A 23,816-nucleotide genomic window follows, 5' to 3' on the forward strand; every position below is an offset into this window, starting at 1 on the left:
CATCTTAATACCGTCAAACCTTGCCGGCTGTTAACAGCTGTTCGCGTGAGACCACCTTTTTAAATCCGCCTTGGCTGCAACCGAAAACTTCGTTTGAGGTGCGTACTCCACTATAGTTAAAAAATAATCGAAGTAGTCGGCGGCAAAAATCGACTTGAAACTAAATCCATTTCGACTTTTTGCGATTGTGTCTATTTAGTAAAAGTCGACTTCGACTTTGTTACACAAAAAGTCGATTAGTCTAAGAAAAACAGAACTGAAAACCAAAACAATCAATTAACAATTCCGGCAGCAGGTTAACCATTAAATGCAGCCATTTATAGTGATAAGAAACTACAGAGAAGACGATGAGCTTAAATGCCAAAATGTTGTGCAAGAGTATATCATGTCCTTTGCCAAAAAATCATTCTATAGTTTTTGCTTTAGAGAGGTAAGTAGTAGTTTTAAGATGGACCGGCAACTGGTGAGCCCATTCGTCCAATCTTTTTCCACCACACATGAACCTTTTAAATTTTAAGTTATGTTGGCATTCTATTTCAGATAACATTGCAGTTTATTGTAATTACTTGGGCGGTGCTGTTCATTTTCTTCGGGGTACCCTTGATTTTCTGTGCGTTGACTATCCCTGGATGCATATTTTTCCTTTTTTCTGGGACATATTTTTCTTTTTATGCCAAGGCCATCGAGCAGATGAGGGTACGAAGAGTCTTAAAGTCCAAACTTGTTGTTGATGTTGATTTTTTTTATCTTTTACTCGTTGTTTTTATAGACAAAACCCAACTTATCATTGGTGGCTGAGTGTTATGAACCTTTTATATTTCGAATGAAACCTTCAGAATGTACCTATCAGATATTTATGGATGATGCACCTTATGAAGCGTCCTTCAAAAATAAATTTCGTAAAAAAGTAGTACATATAATGTGTAAAACGCATAACATAATTAGTATTTTACCTTGATATTTAACAGATTGTTGCGTGCATAAGTGTTAAAAATCATAACAGCGTGTATAATGCGGCATGGATTTACCGTTTTGCTGTCGCACCGGGATATCCGATCCAAAAGGTGGCGGAGCCCATGGTAAACTTGGTATCAAAAAATTGTGTGCAGCAAGGATATAGTAGTCTAGAATGTACCATGTCCGAGTGGCAAGAAGAAGGAAGGGACTTCTTTGATAATTTAGGGTATAAATCAATGCGATATACCTATTTATACTTTTAACTACATGAACATTTTTCTTTACTTTTAGTTTCATAACCCGACAAATATACCACAAGAAAATAATTGGCAGTAGTTTGACCGTAATGAAAACCCAACTAACCTACGATTTAAAAAGCGATACACTGCAGAAACAGAACTAAACTATTCGATATGATCTAGACTCCAGACACGAATAACGGATAGAAGAATCTCTTGATTGCATTTTTATGTTGCGCTTAGACACATTCCACGCTAATTTATTGTTTTACAACAAAGAATTATCACAATTTTTCATTTGTATTTTCGTAATAAGAGCCAACAGAACAAAAATGATAATAAAACATTCCTCAGGAAAAATATCTTTTTTTTTAAACGCTGTATGTTGCTAGTATTCACACTAATGGAATGTTCATGGGTAAATTTGCATTTGCAACGTAACTGCGCTATCGTGAGACTATATCAATTTTTTTGCCCAAAATGCAATAGCTTGACTTGCATGACATGTGGATACAACAAGACGGTGCAACATGCCAGACAGCACGCGTAACAATAGACTTATTGAAAGGCGAGTTCGGTGATCATTTTATATCACGTTCGGGACTGGTCAATTGGCTGCCTAGATCATGCGATTTAACGCCTATAGACTATTTTTTGGTGGGGATGCGTTAAAGCTCATGTCTATACAGACAAGGCCGCCACAATTGGCGCATTGGAAGGCAACATTGAAGCATTTATTAGTGATATTCCGGCCGAAATGTTGGAAAGAATATGCCAAAAAGGACTAAGCGGATGGACCATTTGTGGCGCAGTAACGGTCATCATTTGCATAAAACAGTCTTCAAACTTTGCTATCGATTCAAATAAAAATATGAATTTTTCTGATTTTTTTTAAACTTCCCATAACTTTTGAAAAATCACCCTTTATATACAGTTGAACCTCGATTATCAGGGCCTCTATTAACAAGCAACCTCTGTTAACCGGCATGCTGTGCTTTTGATTTTGAGCCTCTATTAGCCGTGCTTTACATCTATTATCTGTGCGTCAATAATACCCTTCTATTAACCGTGCACCACACACATGATTGTTTGATTCAATTCAATTCAATTAAATATAATTGAATCAATTAATTTTATAATTGAAAATGGCAAACATTTCAATCGTGACTGTAATTGAAAAAAAAAAATTATAATTAATTAAAAAATGATTAAATCAAACAATTTTTTAATTGTAAATGATTTTATTTTCAATTTTAATTAATTTTTAATTTAAAATTTTTGGCGATTTTTTTCTGTGTGTAAATGGCTCTTTAGTGAAACTATTAAAAATACGAGCGGGCATAGCTTTGGCAGAGCAGATTGAAGGCTCCACGTTTTGCAAGGCGAATGGGGATGCCCCCCTTTTGCAACAGCTTGCCAGACATTTCTATTGCATCCCCTGATCTCCTGAGTGACGTATCCTGGCAAGCCGCCATTTCTTTGGAATAAGACCGCCTCCCCATAGTTCTCACCATCGACCGACGGCATGACTTCATAACCGCTGAGCGCCGGACGTTTATCAATCAGAAGAAGGCCAATTGGGTCGGCATTACCAATCGCCGTTTCAGTAAACTGACACCCCCTTTAACGTGCTAGAAAATTCCCAGACATCATTAACGCAGTAGCCGCTCGCTTTATTCCAGCCGGTCGGATACCCCAAGTACGGCCCAATTTCCCGGCGCAGGCAGTGGTACTCACAGACGAGAGTAATGGGAATTCATTGCACGGACCCCAATACCCGCAGTATCAACGAAAATAAGCAGAATTTGTAGCTGGAATACTTGAAGCAAAGTAAGTTAGGTACCGTTTGGCTAAGCTGTGGTCTATTGTTAAGTCTCTCGCGAACCCCGGTAGACGGGATAACAGGACCTCATTCACTTTCGGCTAAGTAACTGTGTGTATCTCGAAGTTGACGGCTAGGAGGAGAGCCATTCGTCATCAGTCAGCCATGCCAAATTTTTTGAGTACATCGCCAACACGTCCCTCCAGCCAGGCTTGAAACGCTGGGTCGCGAATGATCTGTGTGGTCACCACTCATTTGTGGAATTTAGGGATAAAAAGTCGAAACACTGTTCAACCTCTAACTATCCTCTATTCCACCCCTTCCAGACGGCATAGAGATCGTATCATATGCGGACGATTGTACGATATTTCGTTGCAAGAAATATGAAGATATCTGCCACCAAATCTTCAGCCACATTGTTCACTGCAAATACGCGTGAGGTGAATACTGAGCTGACTGTGATGTTCGATGGAGAAATGATTCCGACTATCATGTGTCCCAAAATACTTGGCGTCACATTTGACAGCTCTTACACATTCTCCCTACATGCCACAGCAATTTGCTATAAAGTCAAAAGAAGAAACAAGGTCATCAAGTCACTTGCTGGCAGCACTTGGGGTGCAGACAAAGAAACCTTGTTGACCACGTACAAAGCAATTGGCCGGTCTGTGGTAAGTTATTCTGCGCCAGTGTGGTCTCGTCAACTTTGGGACACGCAGTGGAATAATACTCAGATCTGCCAGAATGGCGCTCTCCGAACTGCGGCGGGCTGTCTCCACAGTTCTCATGTGGAACATCTCCATCAGGAGACAAAAATCCTACCGATGCGAAGACATAACTACATGCTGTCTAAGCAATTCCTTTTGGGCTATTATCGCAGACCATCCAAATCATCATCTTCTGGATAGACATCCACCGCCCAGAAGCCTTAAGGTAGATCTACATGATCTAGAGCTTGAGGTTCAGCGCAACAAGAGAGAACCTCTAGATCAAGCGACATATCGAGCAGGTCTAGACAACATTCATGCAGACACGGTAGCAGATGCAATAAATAGCTACCGGGTGAATGTAGGCCTTGGAGAACGACTGCCTCCCATTGTACCAGAAGAAATTGACCTCCCCCGGCAAACCAGAGTAGTTCTGGCTTAGTTGCGTTCCGGCAGATGCAGCCGCTTCAACTCCTACAGAGCACGGATTGATGCCGACGTGCAAGATGTATGTCCCGATTGTAACCAGGGACCGCACGATACATGTCACCTGTTTAACTATCCAGCCAGACCCACTCGACTCAGACCCAGATCCCTGTGGACTCACCCCATCTTAGTCGCAGAGTTCCTGGGTCTTGACACTCAACAGAATTAAGCAGACGAAAGATAGAACACAACAAACTGCTACAACAACATTGCCAAACTGTCGAAGACAAATAAGTTACAGAATGCCACGAAATGTGAAATTCGCCTTCGACTACGACTGCTGTCGATCTTCCCCCATCGACAACGGGAATAAGGGTGAAGGGACTACCTTCTGCCATGTCCTCAAATTAATTTCGTTTGGAATGTATTATTCACATCCTAATTTTTTCTGTTTTGCAATATTTCATCATTACTTATTAAAATATACTTTTTTACTTAACAATTATAATTAAATAAATTATTTTATAAAAACCACATTTTTTATTTTTCTTGATTTTTTTGTCTACCCACGCCACTAAGTGTCTTTATATGATAGAAACTAGAACATATATTTGGCTCAATCGCACTTCTTCGCATTACACACTACAGAACGCAGAAATAGATACTTGCAATTTGTATTAAAAAATTCGTACAATTTCAATCACAAAATTAATTGATCCAATTATTTTTTAATTGAAATATCAATCACCGTTTTTGAAGAAGCAATTAAAAAGTTTCATTAAGAAATTGCATATTGAATTAAAAAATTAAAAATAAATAACAACAACTCGGCTATAAAAAGGAGGTCCCTTATTATTGAGCTAAAGTCATCGCACAGCAGTCAAGGATATGTGTGAGAAGTTTACCATTGATCCTTATATCGGAATCGTTCATGGGCGAATTTGGGTTTGGAAATGAAGTAATTGAGGCAAACTGATTACATTTACCTACCTTGGCATTATTTGAGAAGTGAATCGAACGAATTAATTAATAATTTTATCAGCATTTGAAATTGAAATTTATTATTTTCATCAATAATTACTATATAAGCTTATAATGAAGTTGCAATTGTTCTTCTTCTTTTATTTAGATAATGTTTCTTTGATTTTATTATTTGTGTTTTATTTAGTAATAAATAAAATATATACTTTCTCATCTCATTTGACATTTATATAAAATATATATATATATATACTCTGATACCTATTAACAAAAAAAAAAAAAAAATAGAGAAAAGTAAAATTAAAAAGAACAAAAAATATGAACGGTTTTGCAAATTTAATCTACAAGTTTGATAGCTGCGCAAATAAATCAAAATGATACAGATACAAAATTTTCATATTTAATGAAGAGAAGAAGAGGGACCAAAGGTCACCAAAACGGTCTAATATGGTAAGGAAATTTTTAAATTGTTAATATCCGCTACTTTGAAAACTCTCCACTTCCATAAACTAAAACAAACAAAAAAAAAAAAAAAAACAAATAAAAAAGATCGTTTCTTTTTTTCTACAAAAAAAAAAGAAACGCAGTGTTTTGTAAATGTAAATTTGATAGAAACCTATTAAAAAAAATATCCATATGCATGTACATACGTATAAATAAAAAAGCCATGCGTTGCTACTTAGTCGGCGGTAGTAAGAAAGGAGGCTCTATGTCCTTCAAAAGGATGCAAAACCGAAAAAGCCAAACGCTGTTGTGTAGTTGCCATATAATTTGCTTGTTTGATTTTAGAAAATAATAAAAAGCTGCATACATCCATTTATAAGTGATGATGGCGAGAGTGACGTGTGTTTAGAATTTCGCGCTGCGGAAGTTGCTTGGTACATAAATCTTCTCTAGTTTGTGGTGTATCGCAATGGAGTTGTTTCTCGTTTTTTGGTTGCACTTTGTCTTATTCTTTTGTCTAAAGCTGTGTTTACAATTATGTACTTGGTATGCTTTCCCACCGGGCTTCTCTCATTTGTTGATGTTTTGCTCATTTAGAAATACATGAAATGCACGTTTCCTTTTTGGGTTTGTGTATCATTCTCTTCAGATCTTGTTTTAAAAAATTTGTTTTTAGCTGGGTTCACACAGATTTCTAAATTAGAGCAACTTACAGCTCATCGTTTTGTTGATTTAGAAGAGTTTCACGCGACGTTTTAACTCATTTCGCCTCCACTGGGGGAATCGGTAAAAATCAGCTCTGGCGCATTGTAAAATGTGTTCGAACTCAACATCCGATAGATGGCGCTGTAATAAAGAGGACAAAGATTTGATTTGATTGAGAAAGAAATTGCAAAAAAATTATTATACAATAGCACGATAAATGTTTGAACATCCAAACAAAACGAAAGAAAACGTAGAAATCAATACAGTCGATAGCAAGCAATACAGTGGGTCCCCTGTCAACAAATTCACGAAATACAAAATGTGGACAAATTGGCGCACAAAGTGCCCTGAAAAATCGTCATGTATAACTATCGGGCCATTTTGAGGCCATTTTGGAAACATGATTCAAAAAAACTAAAACAGCGATATCTATAGCAGAGTTGAGATCAAAGTCAGCGAACACAATCACAAAAGAAGAAGAAATAAATGAGATGTTTGTTGGTGCATTAATTCGCAAAAAATATATTGGGTTGCCCAAAAAGTAATTGCGGATTTTTTGAGAGAAAGTAAATGCATTTTTTATAAAACATAGAATGAACTTTAATCAAATATACTTCTTTTTACACTTTTTTTCTAAAGCTAGCTAAAAGTAACAGCTGATAACTGACAGAAGAAAGAATGCAATAACAGAGTCACAAGCTGTGAAAACATTTGTCAACGCCGACTATATAAATTACTTTTTGGGCAACCCAATATAACAGAGCTTTTTTACATCACACCATAGAAAATGGTGTCAATTTGGCACAGCATCTTATATCAAACTGTAAATTTCAAAAATGAAGAGTGAATTGGAGGCCACCGTAAAGCAGAAGTTAGCATGTTCGCCTGTGACGCTGAACGCCAGGGTTCGAATCCAAGCGAGAATATCAGAATCTTTTTCAACGATGGTTATATCCTCCTTATGCTGGCAACATTTGTCAGCTACTATGCCAGGTAAAAACATCTCCCCAAATAGGTGTCGCATTGCGGCACGCCGCTCGTACTCGGCAAATAACAGGAGGACCCTTATTATTGAGCTTAATCTTGAATCGGACAGCACTCATTAATGTATGAAGTTTGCCACTTTCATGGGCAAATTTACATTTGCAGAGGGAATAAGATGACGTTTGATAATGTTATGTTTAAGAAAAATCCCTTGAAAAAGTATGAAATACCATCAACGCCTTTATATATAATTTTAAAAGTGAAACTGACAATATAAAGCAAGCACCTCGCAATAGAAAAATTTAAACTATTAACAAACGTTATCTTGAAAATTGAAAAACTATCGACAAGACTCCTCGATGAATCCCGTCCGTCGAGTTCCCCGAAAAAAACATCATGCAATCTGGAGCTCATAGTCCGCTTTAGGGCCATACTTGCCCTAGATGATGGAAGCCATAAAATGAATGCGAACTTTTTCACCTCTTTTTACTAGGAAAACCAAGAGTTCTTAGGAAAAATTGTGTTTTGGGAAGAAGTTCGTGAACAGATCTTATGTGTGACGGAATTAGAATCCGTTGCGCAGCATGTAAATAGGTTTGAAACTTAAAAACAGCGGTCGCTCTCAATGTTCTCTTTTCTCAGCGAACTTCTCTCTGAAAATTTTGCCAGATGCATTGTCAATAAATTTCATGTTCACAAAATCGAACTTTTTGTTTTTTAAATTTACAAGCAAAATACAAATTCTTTTAAGTAATAAAATTGTAATTCTGTTTAAATGCATTTTCGTACACGTAAAAGTTATTATAAATTGTAAAAACTATAAAAAGGAATTAACATTTTACCCCCCAGTCTCGCTGTTTCTTTTTCACCCCTCATATTTGATTCCAGACTAGCGATTTTATTCAACTCCAATTCTGTGGTTGGATTTAGCCCCTTGCGTTGAGAAATTGTACTTTAATTCAGTAGTTGAAAAGACCATTATTGTATGTTACACTTATTTCACATACAGTATGGTCACATGGTTGAGGGAAAGCCTTGGAGTGTTCCCTTCCAGAAAACGCATGGAAAATTGAAGGAAAAATTTATTTTGTTGGATGTGTACCAATAGATCCAATTACTTGGAGTTCCTTGAGAAAAATTTTTTGTAGTTTTGCTTACCATCGTTTACACCACCAAAAAAAAAAAAAAAAAAAACGGGGGATGAATTCCAAAAACTCTATATAATGCTATAGCAACTACATTGTCCGAGTCTTCAATTTCTTAACTGAGAGTTGGCGATCATATAAATCAAAAGAGAAAACTAATTGGTACAGAGTGAAGGGCATACTACAGAGCCGAGGAAAATATTGCCTACTTCCCTTCAAACTATATGCTTGCATTGCTTTGTTTATGTCCAAACAAAAGAGGAAAAAGCTTGACCCCGCAAAAGTAAGAAGCTGATGATGCTCTGTAATGTTCCAAAGGTTTATAATTTGTATGATACGTAAACTTTGACGAGAGCACTTTTCCATTGGTCAACAAATGGCTGGTAGGTTATAAAAAATAACACGCAAGAAGGAGAATGCATGTCTGCATTTGTAGATATAAGTTTTTTACTTTACCTCTAAGTTGCAGCGATCAACATCTGAAGGCAAACGATAATTGGTGATGATCAACAAATGATAGGGATAAATTTTAGCCGGTTCGTGGACCAACATTGAATGGGCCATATTTGGCAAGCTACGACGTATTAAGCCAGCCTGGGGGTAATGATAAGACAACGCACCAGAGTAGGTGCTCGAAGCGGGCAAATCACCGCCCATCAAAGCGCGTCTATCACCTTCTGTAATGGAGTCCACTGAGGCTGAGACAGAAAAATTAAATATTATTAAAATGCGGAAACAGGTGGCCAAAAAATATGAATTGACTTACCTTCAGATTTGCCACAACTCAAATCTGTACTGTGCGTTTTGTCACCTAATCCTCCATATGAATAGTCCTAGATTTTTTTTTATAAAAAAAAACTTTATTAATAAAAATCTGCTTTGTTCCTTTTTGTGTTGTTAAAAATAAAATGAAATTGCATTGTTTGTGTCAAAGCTGTATGACAACGAAAAAAAATGAGAACATGCATGTGTAAGCGGGTTAAAATATTTGTACACATATAAAAGAAAACGAAATGGTGCGAAAAGCATGCTGTACATTAAAAATGATTACAGAGTGTTGATGTTAATCGGTTTATATATAGTATCGGTATATTTGTTCGTCAAGATACGGCCTAAATCTCCAAAACTTAAGATTTGTAAAAAAGCGTTAGTAGAAGCATATGATAATTTAATACCAAAATGATGAACTACGAATAATTTGAAAAAAAAAACCCTCCTCCTCTTTTCATGTGAAAGCAAATGCTAACGAAAAAAATTTTAATTGTTTAAAGCTTTTCTATAACGGACTCGAATGTGCAAATATGGTTTTCAAAACGGCTAGTTTTAGAAAGGGAGAGCAGTTTTGCATGTTCCTCTCCGCTTCAAATTCCGACGACAAATTCAAAACATTTGTTTGTGTTTGGAAGTGCAAGAGGAAAGAAAATCTATCGTTTATGAGGTCAAATCATAGTGCTCATCTCTGATCTGCTTGGTTTAGCCTGACTCCTCCAAATCCCCTTTTACTCAAATTTAAATCATTTAAATGATAAATCCTTAATGGCCTTCAAACTTTACTGAAGCCACAAACTTCAATGAATACTTAAACAAATTCTATATTGAACCTCATCTTACAAGATCTACTCAAACGGCTTTAATTGATAATATAGTGGTCCAATATCTTTAACCGACCATACTGGGTAGACATTTGAGCATTGTGTTGTCAGCTTGAAACATTGAGATGATTGGACCTTTCAACAAATCAGTTGATTATGTGATAAAAGTTGATTATGTGAAAATCTCATAATAATTTTTGACAACAAACTTTTCATAATTTCCTTTACAATTTAGTTGACAGATTTCCGTAAAATAAACCTATTTGTGAATAAGGTCGAATGTATTTCAACTTAAAACCTATTCTCTTGGTAAATGTATTATCGGACTATATCTTGATATTTGGTACAATGATTTTTAGATTACCCCTCGATACCCATACAAAATATTGTCCAAATCGAATGTAGCTGCCATATAGTCTGATCTTTCGAGTATATATCGTGAACTCATAAAAGACGCATTTGTATCCTATTTCACTAAATAATAGGATTGAATTGCATTACACCTTTCTTCTTCCTTGACGAAAATGGATTAAATAGGATAACAGTTAGATATAGGAGTTATGCTCCTCTATCTCTTCAACAAATTCCCTAAAGCCATTAAAGACCTATTTCTTGCATTTTTTTCGAAACTACGAACAGTTTCATAAACCTAATTCTAAGGGTGAGAAATTGTGTCTAAAAATTGAACATGGCAAAGCTGAACAAAATAAGTATGGCCGTCTTTGATGAAAATTAGTGAGAAAATGTTTTTCTTGTGCTGTTAACAATCACTGAACAGGGGAAAATTGTTTCAGATTCAAATTCATTCATCCATAGTGATATGGATGATTGCGTAGAGCGTCTGTTTTGTAAACAGCAGGACCTTAAATCAACTCTCAGCTGCGATAAAAGTTAAAGTTTTATTTAATTTATAATGGAAACGTTTCATGTTGAATTTGTCTTCTTTAATATAGCTGAGCGATTGAGAGCACGGCGGTGGGAGACATGCGGAACTAAAAGTGTTGTGTAATAAAGTTGTGCCACCAATCTCCAATTGGACCCTCCTAAGAGAAATTACGATTGTTTTCATATTATATTTGTGGGAAGTTCAAAGTGAACTAGTACTAGGTATAAACAATTTCGTCCCGGTACAGGATAACTATAAGCATCACACGGGCTGGAGCTCCAATCTGTGCTGTGTTCTTCGTTATCATGAGAAGCTTCTTGTTGTTGTAGCAGTATGTTGTACACTCAGGCTTAGTTGGGTCCTCAGGGTGCGGAAAGTGGAATGCTCCATACAGAGTAGCTGAAACTGCAGTCGCGGACAATCAGCGGTATCAAGTAGATAGTCTCAGTGAGAGGCCGGGTGGCACCGGCGCTTGCTTAAATACTGAGTGCCTACGTCGCTCGATGCGACACGGCGAGATATTGGCGCCCTTAAATTCCCCCGGCGAATGGTCGTGTTGACCGCAACGAACTTGCTCAACTATAAGAACTTGACGAGGTTTGCCACCTCCCCATGCAAATGTAGCTACAACATAAACAATTTCGTAGCTGTTAAGAAATTGTTGAACTCATAACGAGCATATAATTCTTTGGCGCTATATGAAGTGCATTATTGGTCAAATTTAGTTCATTTTAACTAGTGTGCAAGAATGTCTTTTATGGGGATCCACTTTCATCTTCATTCTATTTTCATACTCCATGTTCATAGTTTGCGAAATTAGGACAGTCACGTTAGGTATAATCGATCCATAAAAACTAAAATAAAAAAAATACTAATTTTATACTTAAATATTTAGATCAGAAAACGTGAAAAATGACCCCACTATGCATAAAATTTAGGATAAAAGTTATTATTATTAAAATCATATTGAATGGAGGCTACCGTAGCGCAGAGGCTAGCATGTCCGCCTATGACTCCAACGTTCCGACAGAAGTGCCATGAGGTCGCCCATAGAGCGATTTCTGCTGGTCGCTAAGAAGGCCATTAAGCTCTAAATACCTAAACAAGATGGTGATTAACCATGCTCTCCATGACCTTGGAGAGAGCGGTGCATATCACAATTGGTCGATAATTCGCAGGGTTGTTTGCCCTGATTCGCGAGCGTCGAAGAACACTTGCGTAAAACAAGAGTTGATATTCCATCCGTGCCCGGGGATTTATTTACGTCTAAATTCTCGAGAACCCTTTTAACACTACGAATTCGAAAAAATATTTTGGGCATGACGCCAGATACAGATAAATAGCTCGTCCATATTTAAGTGATACACGCTTTATACACAATAAAGCGGATTTCCAGAGATGAAAAGCGGGCTTTGACACGAAAAAAAAAGCGGGAACCCTCCATATACAATAAGCATTACGCCTTTAACCACAAATATTTTTTTTTATTTATTTTATATCTATTTTATAACTACTCAACTCAAATACTATTAATTAAATTTGTCAATTTAAGAATAAGAAATGAATTGAATGACCGAAAATTTAAAAAATGGTAGATATCCCAGGACATTTTTATAGCCTCCATCATAGGATGGGGGTATACTAACTTCGTCATTCTGTTTGTAGTACCTCAAAATATTGGTTTAAGATCTCATAAGGTATACGTATTCTTGAACATTTAAAACCGATCTCCCGATCTTGGGAGCAATAATTGTCCTATTGGGCCAACATTTTGGACGTAGTATTTTGTTATGATTTCTTACAATCATGGCAAATACGGCCCACGTTGGTCGATAACTTGATATGGCTTCTACTTAAAAAGGTCTCCCTATTTAGAAAAATCAATAGAGACCTGTAGATACCTATAAAATATTAGTTCCGGGCGAACTTGACATGCTTTAACTTATACTTTGATATTATCGCTTATACAGCAATTCATGTATGCAAAAATTTGGTTTTCATTCCTACCCTCAATGCTGACGGATTCTTCCACTGACAACTCAAGTTGATTATACACTACAGATGGTAGAGTTTGACGCCCCGAAAAACGGGATTTGGCAGCTTTGGAAAAAGCGACGTCTGGTCTCCTTAATAATACCTAATATTTTGAATATTACCCATAATGCAATGCCACCGTAGGGCAGAGTTTGGCATGTCCGCCTATGATGCTGAACGCCTGGGTTCGAATCCAGGCTTCTCCCCACAGAGGTATGCCATGCATAGTAGTCAAATAAAAACTTCTCCACACAGAGGTATCGTACTGCAGCACATCCTTTGGACTCGGCTATAAAATGGAGGTCCCTTATCATTATCATTGAGCTTAACTTGAATCAGACAGCACTCATTGATATGTGAAGTTTTCACCTGCACCTTGTTCATGGGAAGAGTTGTAAATATTCTACTCATAATGTATTTGTCAAATCTGTTGTAATTGTAAGTAGAACGTTTCATTTTTATTTTATTTAAACCTTTTGTTGTCTGACTGTATTTCAACATTATATATACACTCTTATAAAATATTTATGCATATAGCAAATGTTTTAATAACTTTTTTACAGATTTAATACTACAAGCATTATTAAAACAAACCCGCTAACCCTGTTTGGTAAAAAAACACTCCTTTTTGTCTATAACTTCAATTCAATTTTAGATGTATCCGATAAATAACATACACACTTTTCTAAGCAAAACTTACATAAGTAATCAAATCAGATTCGCATATAAATGCCAACTAGAGCAAGTGAACAAACATTTTATTTTAGACCTAGATCAGGTCTATTTGCACATTCCCTGTTTATAACTACCCAAATCGAAATAAAATCATAAAGACTACATTATGGTATCAAATAAAAACCACAAAAATTAAATAGAAATTCTAAAAAAAAAACAATAAATTCCACTAGTAACGGCAAATAAAAAATGGCGTGTAATGTTTATTTTTGCTTGATGGATCGAGTATTGTATTTATAACAGTGGCGGACTTAACCAGAGTTAAGTCACGTGTATGGGGAGCATGCATAAGTGCGTATATATATATATATATATGTGTGTGTGTGGGTGTGCGGAGGATGTAGACTACAAATAGTGAATGAAAATAAATAAAAGCGCTTACAGTGACGCCGTGCATCATGGCGCCGGCCGATGTGGTTGAACTGAAAGTGTGGGAACGTGGAGCTAAGCCGTATCCAGGTTTTGGGACATGACGAAGTGAGCTCACCACTGAGCACAATAAGGGGAGCGGGCGTAACATGGAGTTTAACAATGAAAATAACAACGACAACAGCAACAACCAACAAACATGCATTTCAAATTGTTTAAGTAGTTCCGGTGATGATTGTTTGGGTGCATGAATGAGTGGTGGGTGATGTTGATGATGGTGGAAGTGGTAGTGTTTGGTGATGATTATTACGTTGTCCCAAAAAGTTGTTCATGTGAGTCGTTTGTGGTGATGATAATGATGTTGATGAGGGGAAGAAAATATGATTATGAAGTCGTTGATGTGGTCGTCCGTCGGCGATAACATTTCGCAATCGTATAGTTTTGAAAAATTTGTTTTTAATTGTATGAGCATGTAGTTGTCGATGTATGGGTGTTTAATTGAGGAATTGTGTGATAGTATTTTACAGTTTTAGTTGGTTTAATTTGTATGTTTATGTTTTTGTTTTGTTTTTTCATTCAGAAGGGGAAAAGGTGGCAAAAGTATTAGTTTTGTTTTTGTAATGATTGTGTGCACAACATTCGATAAAAGTAAAATATTTGTATTCACCAAGAGCACCACCGACCGACCGAATTGAAAAACAGTTTTAGTAGTTCCAAAATACACATGACATAATGAGATTTGACGGTGATGGTTTGGAGAGTGTAGTATAGTGCACACAAGAGTAGAGACAGCCCCAATGAATAACCCATTTTGGTAGTAATTAAATAGTGTGCCGGCCAAAGACAATAACGATGTGGTTGATCCCAAATGCATTGTGTTTTATTTTGTTATTTCATAAAAGTTAAGCAGCATAAAATCAAGTGGAAGAAAAAGTGAAAAAGGGAATATACAATAATGATGTCATACACAAATAGTAAAAATATCTGAAAAAAACATTACAATGCCGTTGTATGTAAATCTTGAACGAAGCAAACACGCATCTGTGTGTGTTTTGAGTTTCGATATCGCGACTTCTACACTTGGCATGTATTCGTGATACTTTATTACAACACAAAGCCTTGCCTTCAAGCTTGTACAAACATATGTGTACATACACATACCTATTACTTCCCTCCAAACATTTGGAAGTGACTTTCTCACTCCCTCCCAGAATAGTCACTTTTTAGGTCCTTTTGTATGATAGTTTGTAGAGATTTCAAGATTTACAACAACAAAATACATTACTGTCGGAATTCTATCATTCATGTTTCGCTAATTAGTTTCTCATAATCAACTGCTATTGCTACAAATTTAAAAATAGATTTTTTGTTGTTGTTTTGGACGCTAACTCAAAATACCCCAAACAAGAGAATGTATGTTAACTTAGCCTTCTGTAATGAAGAAAGGCCGGTAGCACAGAGGGATAGCATACGCCTCACAATCGTAAGGTTGGCTGTTCAAATCCCAGTCAGGGAAAATCATTGCAAAGAAAATCTTCGATTATTAATCTTGATTTGAAAAAGAAGTAAATTAGAAAGAGAAATAAAAATTAGCCTCACTCTAAAAGGTAAAAAAAAACATTTGGCAAATAAAAATTTATTTTTATAAATGACGTTGATAATCGAATTTTACACTTTTTTTAGTCCCTATTTAGTCACTCATGGGTATATATCGCCAAGTGGAACGTTTTCTCCCGTACCGAGACACTAATTAGAGTAAAAAATGATATCGCCTGAGATTGTTTTCAACTTCCTTGAGTGCAGATTTAGTGACTCGCACGATAGAAAATGTTTGGAGGGTTGTTCCGCTCTCGCAGATGGAAATAATTTAATTAAATTGTGGGAAACTTGAAACAATCGGGTTATCTATACCAATAATGACAGTTATTTCCAAATTGATCTTTTTGAGAGGAATGTTTGTTACCAATTGTCTTTGGTTTTACAGGGAAATCGATAACTTGAAATCATCATTAAGGAGTAAATATCAAACACTAATATATCATTCGGATAATATTTCATTTTTTATTGGCTATATTTTGCAAAAAAAAACGTTCTGTAGAATCAATGCAATCTGACGATATTTACCTTACATACAAATATTGTTCTCAAATATGGTATCTCTGAGAGTTGTATATATCGTCTTGTACACAGTTATGTTTAAGACATTGAATGTGTATACACAAATAGAAATACATATGTAATTTTATGGATTAGAACGGGCTCTACATGATTTGGAAACATAATTTAAAAAAAAATTCAATACATACAGTGGGAAGCAAAACTGTTTGCATTTCTTTCGGAATATTAAAAATCATAAATACACCAAAATCTATAACATTTTTTACCTTAAGGCTTTTTGATCTCGTCTTGATAATAATACAAATTAAAATAAAATTTAAAACAAAAAAAAAATAGTACAAATAAAATTGGCACATTCACTCAATTCTGCACTTAAATTTTAGAAAATAATCTGTTTTTGATTCTTAATTCATAAACCATTATTTTTGAAAAATAAGTTAGTTTCAGAGCTATTTTTTTAGAAATTTATTATTTGTGCTGCTGACATTTTGTCTGTTAGCCATTTAACTTAAAGTGGAAAAATGTGATTTTACTCAATATTCAAATCAAGTTGTTTTCGATGATATCTTGTAGTTGATGGACTTCCTAGAATCGTAGAGGTTCATATAACACATCACAAACAGTCCCATGGCCACGGTCACCAGGCCTTACAAAATTTTAACAAAAAATTAAAAGGCTACATATATTATGTTATATATCCTTATATTAATATTTTTAATTTTGAGTCTTATCGAAAGAAATACAGTTAACAGAGTACATCGTTAATATTCAAACATGCCCATAGAACAAATAGTTCAAATACTAAACATGTGATTATCGCATCACATGTCAGTTTATCCGGTAGCTTTAAAAGCTCGTGCTTAACGCGGAAATGGCTTCTCATCCTCTAACATTTGCCCAAAAACTTTTATTTGTTCGGTAAATATAAATTTTATCTAATGCAAACTTTAATAAATCAAAACCCAATGTTAATGTTAAAAGAAATGGATAACAAAGTTCGGATCCTATTTTCAACAAAATTTCATAGAAAATTGCGAATGGTCCCTTTGAAGTGCTCAAAAACAGAGCTCGTTAAATTATGTGGTTAATTGACGAAATTTCAGCTTTAAAATTAGTTAGGTTCTAACAATATAACTCACTCAGAAATTGATGGTAATGGTTCATGGATAAAGTATCAAAACACTATTTTCTAAATAAATAAATATAACTTTAACTTTTCTAAACCTGCTTGCAGGCTTGTTGTGTCGAATATGTGGCGCAGGTTTCAATTTGTTGATTTTAATGGAGCTATATCTAATATTTTTGCGTTCTCTCCTGGTATGTTGCAGGTATCGATTTTAGCAGCTCTTCTGTTTATGATCTACATTAATGATTTTTCTGAAGTGATACAAGTAGGAGTACTCAGATATATTTAGGTCCGCGGCTAGGTGTTATAATGCATTGCCTGCCGAGCTAGGAATCTTTTCGCAGTCGAATAATGTTTTGTTGCTTAAAACTTATTGGCTTTTTTCTATAGATCCATCATAGTTATCGTATTATCTTGTTGTGGCTCGCCAGCCACAACAATTGAAGTAAATAATGGCTAAGAATTTTAAAATATTTTTAAATTTCTAAAGTATTTAATTTTGTAATACATGATGATGCTAATTTCGATGAACATTTTGAAGTTTTCTTAATAAAATTTTACAACATATCGAAATTCATAGTTGTTCTATAATTTTGATGAAGTTTCATATTTAGAAAAAATTAAAAAAAAATCAGGTATATAAAAATAAAAAAAAAACAAACTTGTAATTTGTGGTGTATAACTGAACCAATATTCCTCCAGGTGATGTAAAACAATGCTGACGATAAACATCAATCAGTTGGAACGTATATTAGTCGCAACTACTGTATAATGTATAGAGGACGCCTCTGAAAACTTTTCATTTTTATATATAAAAAAATATTTTTGGAGAAAATATTAGTCGCAACTACTGTATAATGTATAGAGGAGGCCTCTGAAAACTTTTCGTTTTTATATATAAGGGATCACTGGGTACGATTACAGAAGTTAAAACCGGGTACTGTGCGATGGGCTATATGGACGCGCGCATGGGAATCCCACACAACGGCTGGTTGAGGACCCCTGCTCATGCCAGGGTCTACATGGGCACAGGCTTTCCATTCTAGGCTTTATTGCGGATACGTCTCCGGGGAGTATCCTCAGATATCAGGGTAAGACGAGGGACTTTTTTATTTCTTAACACGCATTCATGCATGGGTAGACGCTGAGTACCATTAATTGGCACTCGGCGAGTGAATGCTTAGGTGAATATGGCCGATGCTCCGAGGAAACAAACGCGTGGTGGCTTGCTGGATAGGCGCATGCTCTCTATCCTATTCTTCTTACATTTTATGCATTTTTCATATCTCGTCATCTTCATGTATCCCCTTCGGTAAGAAGCAGGGCTCGTAGTTGTACTTCATCTTAACGGTTGGCCTACCTATTCCACCTTAAACCCGTAGTCGTTGGAAAGCAAAGTGACATCATTGAAAGCAAAAATTAGTATGCATTCATGATGTCAAATTGGAATTTCGCGTACAACCTGGGCACACTCGAATGTTTTAATTGAATAGACGTATCACCTGATGATGTCTACAAAAGTTGACGAAGTGTCAGGACATATGAAATGGTTTACAAATGTCTACAGAGCTTTAAAAATACCGCAATAAACATAACCGTACCAGGAAAAACAGAAAACATTGCAACATTTGATTTTTGAAAATATATTGTCCTCTAACAACATAAAAGGAGATTCCTGATGAAATTTGATTACAAATTTGTCCCGAATTTCAAATTTGTACTTCCAATGACTATGGTTCCTCTACTCTATAGTGTATGCGGGTATATATGTATTTAATAAAATGAAACTTCTTCTTTTTCTGTTCGTTTGAATGTGAAAATGGGTTTGTGATAGTGGTGATGATGGATGTTATGGCGTTTGATGTTTAGTTAACTTTGCAGTAGATGGGAAAGACTAGGAGATGTAGTAGTAGAAAACAGTACCAACAACCGAGAATAGAGTTTTGATAAGAGTTAGAGTTTAAACACAGCGTTTACATGAAAAAAAGCTGAGAAAGAGATTCCGTTTCGAAATCCTCACAGCGTGAGTTAGCAAGTGAGCGAGCGAGCGAGCGACCATGTGTGCTTTATATTATTTCATGGTTCTTTGTTCGTTTGGGGGAAATAAGAGTTTCACACTTACTGAAGAATAGCCATTACGTATATACGGCGGCAAGGTTGAGGTTTTAAATCCATATCCAGGTTTTGGTGGTGATCGGTAGGAATGTATAGCTGTGTTGTTCGTTTCAGTTTTTTTATATGTTCAGTTTTATTTTGATATTTTGAAACGAGGTATCGGATTTAAGCACCCAAAACACAAAAATATTTTTTTGTTTTGCCCGAAATAAATTGAAAAAAAAAAGAAATAAATAAGATATAAAAATTATACAAAATAAAAATGGAGACAATAAACCCAAAGACCTTCTAGACCTGACAATATGTGTTTCGACGTCGCTTATTTTTATATTGAAGAATCCCTATGTGTGAGAGTGTGTGTGTTGCCTGTACAATCATAACGTTTGGTTATGGACTTGCTAGACGCATTTATGATAGTTGTGGTCTCATATCTTTGCGATAAACTTCGACTTACCGTTGTAACTAGGTGCATTGCCCAATGATTTGCCCAGGGAACCTCTGTAGCTCGTTGAACGATCAAACATTTCATCCTCATAGAAAGGTTTTTGATGATCTAAGTTACGCGATGGCGACGCGCCAACTGGTGATTCGTATCTGGAATAGGCAAATGGGAAATGTTATTAAATCATTGCCAAAAAGTCTGGACGCTCGAAAAGCAACACTAAAGACTGTTTTAATCCATTTTGTCGTTGAATGTTGCATTATTTGTATAAATAAGGGGCAAATGTCTAGTCTAAATTCCAAAATTTCCTGTTCCCATTTAATGAAAAAGAGGGCACAGTAGCGCAGACGTAAAGCCATGTCCACCTTCGATGCTGAACGTGTGGGTTCGAATCCTAGCGAGAACAACTGAAAAAATTTGTAGCGGTGGTGATCCCTTCCTAATGCTGGCGATATTTAGCTTAAACTTGAGTCAGATAGCACTCAGTGATATGTGAGAAGTTTGTTCCTGTGTCTTAATGGAATGTTCATGGGCAAATTTAGAATTTTGTAATAAGAAAAGCAGGATTTAATTCGTGATTTGTATAAATACACTCTGAAGGTTATTTCGGACCACCCCTTGTTGTCTGCAAACAAGCTGGCCCTGCTATTTAATGACATTTCCATGTTAAATATTCGAATTTTCTTGTAAAATATTTATGTTGTTGTAAACTGAGACGGCAGGCCTTGCCGATGAAGGGCTCAATCGGGTCAATCCGGTACGCACAACCGGCTGCCATGAGATTGTAAAGTATTATCTTCTTCTCACGTCAATTCTGTACTCTTACCGTAATTTATTCAGTGGTTCTTTATTAGCTGATGCTGTACGTGATGCATTTCTTGGATCCAGATTTTGTTGCTTCCATTTGCGGTATTTAGCTGTCTCTTTCAAATCTCTAGCAATTGCTGTGCCAATACCCGAATTCAATTTCTCCAATTCTTTAGCTTCACGCTGCAAGCGACTGAAATCAAAAGCATGTGAAATCATTGCAGTACAACGGTACTAGGCATTAACATGTACTTACGACTCTTCGGTTTCGCCATTGTTGGTTTCAGTATCATCCTCGTCGTCGGAGACGGGAACACCCTTGTATGAATCACTATAACGACGTCTACGTTCTGGATCCGTATAGGGATAAGGTGGAGCGGGAAAGTCGTCACGTTCGATTTTAGGCTTCTCACCTGGTGGCGGTTTCTTAGCAGCCGGGTAATGAGATAGCTCAATGGGCTCTTCATTGTTCATGGCAGGACTTTTTGGTCTTGGCGTCTCGGAACGTATAGCATCAACTAGCACCTTCATGGCACTGCGTGTGCGTGAACCGGGTCGTGAAGGTGGCCTGCTTCCGGCCACAGAACCGGCAGTACTGGTAGCATATGACGATGGTCTATGGAAGTGTGGCGACAACGGAGTCTTGTCATACGGATCAATCGGTTTGCGTAGGTAGTTGGGGGCATCCGTTAAATAGCTATATGTGTAGATGCGCGATATATCCCCACCACCATGGTGTCCATATTCACGTAAAATTAAACCAGGACTTACGGTGCGGTAGTGCTGTAACGATCAATCAATGAGAGCTCTGTTAATTCTGTTGCACCTCGAGCAGTCCTTTGGGAAAATGTACTCTCTACTTTTCTGTGAATTTCTTTTTTTTATTTGTGATTTGAATTGAACTCGTTAGTAAGTGAGAGTGAGAGATAGCAAATGCAAACAAAGCAAAACGAAACAAAAAAGAGTTTTTAAATGAAAAATTAAAACAAACCTTGCGGCTAGAGGAATATACGGAACCATTAAAACTCGGCGTTCGGGATCTTATGTACTGTAAACAAAACAAAAACATAAAGAAAATCTTGCAAGCTCAGAAAAATGGTGTGAAACAAATCAAAACAAATTATTTCGGAAAATGCTCAAATTGTTTAATAGATGTTAAAGAACAGTGGGTGATAAATTGTGAAAAAGAGGATATAATACAATATTATTCAACAAAAATTGCACAATCTGTAGGTAAAGATGAGATGTGGTGAGTTGAGTTGAGTGGAGTTAGGGTGACATATAAGGTGGGGCCAACGGTAAACCACACCATGTCCGGGTGGAGGCGGTGTCGGCGAGCTGTTTTCTGTGCTTGGGAGGAGGGAACGTTAGTAGCAAAAAAGGTGTTTCTTTCTGCAGCCAGCAGTGGAGTTTTTCGTGTTACTTTTTGATTGCAAAAAAAAAAAACGAATACGATAGTACTAGCAATGTCAAACGTTTGCATGAAAACTATTCCAATCTACACCAATAACAAAATATTTCTTTTCTTATGTTAGCTTGATATGGCTGGTCAATAAATTTCCTCTTTGAGGGAAACAACATAAGTTAGCTAATTAATGACGTTTCACAGCTTTCGATTTATTTTCAATAATCATTGAAAATGTTTCATTCTAGTGGTTAAATTAGCTCGATTATCTTCTCTTCGGGAGAAATACGATAAGGAAATAAAAATATGTTTCTCTTTCAAAATCAAATCATCCCATTTGAATTCTAAAGCAATTGAGTTCTACTATGACTTGTATCCATACTAAGTGTGGTTGGAAAAAATCTATGTTTGCCTTATATTCGGATATTATAATTTGGTTTCTTAGACGTCTGGAGGATGAAATTTGACAACATTTTTTAGTTTCTTAATATTGTTTTGGTTTTTAAATTTTGTACACTGAGGCGGCAGTCCTTGTCGATGAAGGACTTCATCGGGACAAACCGGAACGTATAACCGGCTGCGATGGGATTCAAAGCGGTTTCCGAAAACGTATGCAGCGTACTTTTAATTCTATTTATTCCCAGTATGGACTGTTTTCAAAAAAGAGCACATGAAACCATGCCATTCGATCGAATATGAATCGATATCAGGTCCATTTAAAAGCATTCACAAATATTTTTCGATAGAATTTTATGGAGTTAGTTTTCGCACAAACATTGAGTAAGCAACAGGGATCAGCTGGAACAGTGCAGATAAACCCTGTAATGTGATTGCCATTAATATTATCCGGTTTATGCCCTAGCTTACCATATCGCTTAAAGCACTCGAACTTATACGATCACATTCGGTGTCTGTAAAGTTTCCATTTGAGACGCCAACACCACCGCAACCATTCAAAATCAAGCCCGACTCATTTGGTCCAGGACCACATCGTGGATGCCATATGGCACTGCCCTGCAAATACATTTCCTCTCCATCACCAAAGGGGTCACCGCACTTGGTGCAGCGAGCACACGTTGGATGGAAGTGATGATTTTCGCCTGCCTGCAAAACTTTGCCACTGATAAAGCGATTGCAGTAGGCACATTTCACTCCAAAGGATTTCTGGTAGCATTTCTCACAATAGGGCACTCCATCTTTGCCCATGTATTCCCCATTCAGCACAGCGTTGCAAGATTTACAGCGGAAGCACCAAACGTGCCACTGCCGATCCAAAGCGACCAAAGCCTGACCCTCCTTAAGCATTTCACCGCAGCCGGCACAGTCATTCGGGTCATAGTCCTCTTTCAGGTGGGCCTTGTCTGATATAACACCACTAGTCATTTGTTGGTGAGCAGTCGCTCGGGTCGGCGATTCGACAGCGGGCGCTGGCGAAGTTGTGCCTGATTTGTTACCAGCATTTTGTTGCGTAGGTGATGTAGGTGCACCGGTTACTCCTGAGACACATGATTCACAAAGCACCTCCTTTCCTGTATTAGTTACCTAAAAAAAAGAAATGCCAACATTGTTAATCCAATTTAATTCTTCACAAACAAATTACAAAAGCAAAACATGGCACACTTATCCCCCTCAATACGGTATAGCAATGGCAGGGACACTCAACACACGGAATTTTTTTGTGGTAGGAATTGGAGCAGATAACAAGCGATATCGCTTCGCAAACATGAAATGTTTAGAATTTGAAACAAAAAAAAAATATATATATATATATATGAGT

The 23,816-nt window shown here is 36.5% G+C and overlaps 2 protein-coding genes across 10 annotated transcripts in view; one reads left to right on the top strand and one right to left on the bottom strand.

Moving 5' to 3' along the window:
• The first annotated feature begins 215 nt into the window (after positions 1-215).
• On the top strand, positions 216-1,558 carry LOC106084350 (uncharacterized). Its single transcript, XM_013247968.2, has 5 exons — positions 216-430; positions 541-696; positions 770-907; positions 969-1,183; positions 1,249-1,558. Exons 1-5 carry the CDS (start codon positions 308-310, stop codon positions 1,358-1,360), a joined length of 744 nt encoding a protein of 247 aa, XP_013103422.1. The 5' UTR covers positions 216-307; the 3' UTR covers positions 1,361-1,558.
• Positions 1,559-5,451: 3,893 nt separating this feature from the next.
• LOC106084357 (actin-binding LIM protein 3) overlaps positions 5,452-23,816 on the bottom strand; it is a 57,824-nt gene continuing 39,459 nt past the window's right edge. For 2 of the 9 annotated variants that reach the window (XM_013247976.2, XM_013247973.2), the window contains exons 3-11: positions 22,907-23,581; positions 21,626-21,682; positions 20,891-21,417; positions 20,654-20,827; positions 19,840-19,979; positions 14,040-14,146; positions 9,177-9,243; positions 8,867-9,108; positions 5,452-6,422 (exon numbers count right to left, since the gene is read on the bottom strand). In XM_013247976.2, the coding sequence (XP_013103430.2) occupies positions 6,309-6,422; positions 8,867-9,108; positions 9,177-9,243; positions 14,040-14,146; positions 19,840-19,979; positions 20,654-20,827; positions 20,891-21,417; positions 21,626-21,682; positions 22,907-23,581 (2,103 nt within the window). In that variant the 3' untranslated portion in view covers positions 5,452-6,308. Of the gene's footprint in view, positions 6,423-8,866; positions 9,109-9,176; positions 9,244-14,039; positions 14,147-19,392; positions 19,482-19,839; positions 19,980-20,653; positions 20,828-20,890; positions 21,418-21,625; positions 21,683-22,906; positions 23,582-23,816 lie in introns of those variants that run through there. The other 7 variants (XR_009396924.1, XM_013247974.2, XM_013247975.2 and 4 more) reach the window with 7 other exon arrangements.

Source organism: Stomoxys calcitrans, chromosome 2 (assembly GCF_963082655.1).
Source record: "Stomoxys calcitrans chromosome 2, idStoCalc2.1, whole genome shotgun sequence".
Lineage (NCBI taxonomy): Eukaryota > Metazoa > Arthropoda > Insecta > Diptera > Muscidae > Stomoxys > Stomoxys calcitrans.

Excerpts from the sequence above, each read along its gene's own strand:
- LOC106084350 (XM_013247968.2), top strand. The coding sequence starts at position 308 with ATGCAGCCATTTATAGTGATAAGAAACTACAGAGAAGACGATGAGCTT. Across the intron at positions 908-968 it reads AAAATAAATTTCGTAAAAAA|ATTGTTGCGTGCATAAGTGT; the intron begins GTAGTACATATA and ends GATATTTAACAG. Across the intron at positions 1,184-1,248 it reads GACTTCTTTGATAATTTAGG|TTTCATAACCCGACAAATAT; the intron begins GTATAAATCAAT and ends CTTTACTTTTAG.